Raw genomic sequence first — 3,617 nt, forward strand, 5'->3', positions numbered from 1 at the left:
TTGGGTCAGGGTGGGATTAAGTTTCTATGAGAGACTTTCTTTACAGTGATTTCTTACATATCATGTAGTGCACTTTGATTTGTAGTCCTTTTTTCCGCTAATTATATATTTTTTTAAATTTCAGAACCAAACAATGATAGTCCTCTTAATGCACATGCTGCAAGCCTTTGGGAAGATCAGAAAGGTAAGTTAAATTGCATGGCCACTAATTGTCTATTTGGGTCTGTAATAAATGCCTTGTAAAAACTGCTAACATCACCATAGGAGTTCTGGTATGATGGGATATAACCTCACATCAATAGAGCTTGATAGGTCAGTGTTACTATTTTGGCATATGTAGTCTGTTTTGTGCAATTTTAAATTCTTAGAATGCTTTTCCATGTACTCATCGGTGTCTGTAAATTAGGTTGGCATCAAGCTTCATTCTTGGAAGAATCTCTTGCTTTTTTTGGAAAGGAAAGGCTCATTATGCAAGACTTGCCTCTTGCTTAATACCAAAGTAAAAGATTCTAGTGACTGGACTTGCCTGCAGAGTTTAAGCCTTAAGTACTGATGACCTGTATTTGACAAGTTGGAGCCCAATGCATTCATGTGGGGATGAGCAATATATTTTCTTAAATTAATAAAAATGTTTCTTGTTTAATCACTTATGAGCTAGGCAATCATACATTTATACATATCAACATGGTTTTGGTTGCAAACATTATACATCACAATACATCCAGTCATTATCAAACATTACAAAGCTCATTCAAATCCTGCCACCTTTTAAACCTCATGCCTCCTCCAAAATGTTTTTGCATGCATTGTTCCCACAATTCCCAGATTTTTTTATGTAATTTGCTCCTACCCCTTTCCAACTATCCCATTCCCAGCTGTTTTATCTGTTACTATATTCACTACTACTAGTACAACCGGTTTAGACTTTGATTTCCATTTTCTAGTAATTCTTTTTTGGCAACCACCATAACTAGACCCAGCAAGGCCTTACTATCTAGTCCATCCCAATTCTGTATCATAGCCAAAAAATCATTTTTTTAGTTGTACCAATTTGCTATTTCAGTATTTCTGATAGAGTAGTCTGCAACAAATTTAAATCTGCCAGCTCATTACACTCCCAGAAATGTGTTCCCAATTACCTCTTCTTCCCTGTCATATCTCCAACTGTCTACCTGAGAAAATATCTTTGGAGTCTGTTTTGGTATAAAATACCTATGCACAGACTTCAAGCAAAGATTCTAAATCTTCTAGACCTTGTTGCATATATAGGCGACATACATGCATTCTCCTGTTTCTTTGTGAATCGCTTATCCAGTTTCTGTTCCCAAACCTTTGTAATCTCTTTTGATTGATTCTTGTATTACCATGCAGTATTTTATATGCTCTAATTATTCCTTTAACAGCAGCTTCTGTTCTAGAATCTACTAAAAACTCTACCAGTGCTGTTCTTTCGCTTAAAATCCCTCTATTTCTTTCTCTTTGCTTTCCAAATCAACGATTGACATCAGAGTAGTCTATCTCTAGCAGTCCAAATAAATTCTTTGCTTCTTCCCATACTATTTCCCTGTCTATTTGTTCATAGTACCTTGGTTCCTTTGCCAGTTTTCTCCAATAAATTCCAGCCCCCTCTTGCCTGTTGTCTGTATCCCTAATTGTAGTAGTTAGTCATCCCTATCAGCAGAATCTCCTTTCTTATACTTGTGTTGGCTTAGCTTTTGAATATGTTCTACTACTTTGAATATAAAATTTTGTATGTTATTCTTAAAGATCTGCATCCAAACTCCCAGTCTCTCCTTACTAATTCTGCTTGTGTTGTGTAGGAACCTTAATTGTGTAGCTCTGAAATACCCCCTTCAAATGAGGTAATTCCAAAACTGCTTTTTTTATTGGAATAGCTCATCCCACTTGACTGTCACTCCCCCTCCCAGATAAAATCCTTCAGCTCTTTATTGAATGCTATTCGCAACTTCTCCGATTGATGAAAACATGCCTGACCTGTGCATAATGGGACTAAAAACATTTTAACTGTTTGTTGTAGCTTGCTATCCTTATCCGTAAAATGGAGCTTCCAATTTTTCCGTTTTTGTATTCTCTTTTGTTTAGTGTCTTCCCACATGTCCTTAGCTGCCACAGCAGAATCCGAAGTACTTCATTTTATCATGTTCCGTAAATATGGATTTGATGTCTGTTATCCTCAACTGATGGGTTCAAATCTGGTCCGAATCTCCCGTTACTAAAGCTTGTGTTCCCTTACCCATAATACCCCAACCCTAAGCTACCTTAAATCATTGCTGCTTTTTGCGAAAGTCATGGTTAATCTAGCTCTCAGCTTTCACAGATAAGTGATATGTAAATTTATTTACATTTGGTACCTGGGAAAGTCTGACTGGGCCAAAGTCCCATTTTCAGTAGAGGTGGGGGGGGGGGGGGGGGCTTCACGATTATTTTAAAATTGCCAATACCATTTAAAGAAATTGAATAGATGCATAATGTACAAGTAGTAGGTTGATTCTGTACTTAGTAATTTTGTGTTTTATTTTTTGGAAAGAGGCAAGATGTAAAGGTGAGAAGTAAGGAAGTTAAAAGGGTGGGGAGGAAAGGTGAAGAGAGGGACACAAACATGGGAAGGATGAAATTAGATGTTTTAGAGCAGAGGCATTGTCATCTGTTGACAAGGTAGTTTTTTTGTGTCAACTTGAACTTTTTGGTATTTTCTGTAGTGGTGATGTTTGGTAGGCTGTTCCAGAGCTTAGCTATGACATGAGTAAAGACTTTGTCCAGCTCTTTAATCGGGCTTATGTACATCTATGAGTAGTCTACTGGTAGAACAGAGGTTTCTGATGGGAATGTGGGTATGTAGAATAACTTTCTAACAACAAGATTGGAGTTTGGTTTTGATTGTGTTGTGTAGATTAGAAAAAGATAGAACAGTAGAGTAGAGAGCGGATCATGTAGGTATTTGCAAGAGTCTTTTTGGTATTTAGATCCAGAAAGTATTCGTCTATAGAAAGTGTCCCTAGTTTGCAGTGTTTTGTGGGGGTTTTTTTGCATGTGTTTGTCACATGCACGTTTGGTGTCTTAACACCCAGAACAGTTACGATTTCAGTCTCCAGTTTTGTTATGGGAATAGATTTTGAATTTAGATGCGCAAGTTTTAGGTGCGAACATTAAAAGTTTAGAGCTGATGTCAATCTTCACATAATCCTTGACTGTGGGTTCTGTTCCGAGCCTCAGAACTGACCATGCCATTTTACTTCAGCTCCCTCCATCCAAACTCTTGAGCTAGGCTCTATCCATAATGCTCCTCTGTAGCTTACCTTGTGTCTCATTGCTGCTTTGTATGTCAGAAATGTCCAACCTCTCTCTAGCTTTGGCAGTTAGTTTTTCTGTGTTTTTTCCTCACACGTTACACCTTTTCATTATTTGTGCTTTTTCTACCTGCTCCTCTCCTTTCCTTACTGCGTGTGAGAGTGATCCTTTTCTTTTCTTTCCCCCTACCCATTAGGTAGTTTCTTTACATACCATTGTTGGTACTATCTTCTTTTTCTTACCTTTTTAGGTAATTCTGGTTACCACTGTTGGTACCTTTCTACCTTCTTTACTATCTTTATAAAAAA

General features: G+C 37.4%; 1 protein-coding gene across 1 annotated transcript in view; it reads left to right on the forward strand.

Moving 5' to 3' along the window:
- The window catches only part of UBE2C (ubiquitin conjugating enzyme E2 C), a 384,880-nt gene extending 384,474 nt beyond the window's left edge, over positions 1 to 406 (forward strand). Inside the window, exons 5-6 of the mRNA XM_044088999.1 lie at positions 125 to 184; positions 369 to 406. Coding sequence (XP_043944934.1) covers positions 125 to 184; positions 369 to 406 — 98 coding nt within the window. The remainder of the gene's footprint in view (positions 1 to 124; positions 185 to 368) is intronic.
- Positions 407 to 3,617: the final 3,211 nt, after the last annotated feature.

This window comes from Protopterus annectens, chromosome 12.part0 (genome assembly GCF_019279795.1).
Source record: "Protopterus annectens isolate FY-2018-M chromosome 12.part0, PAN1.0, whole genome shotgun sequence".
NCBI lineage: Eukaryota > Metazoa > Chordata > Ceratodontiformes > Protopteridae > Protopterus > Protopterus annectens.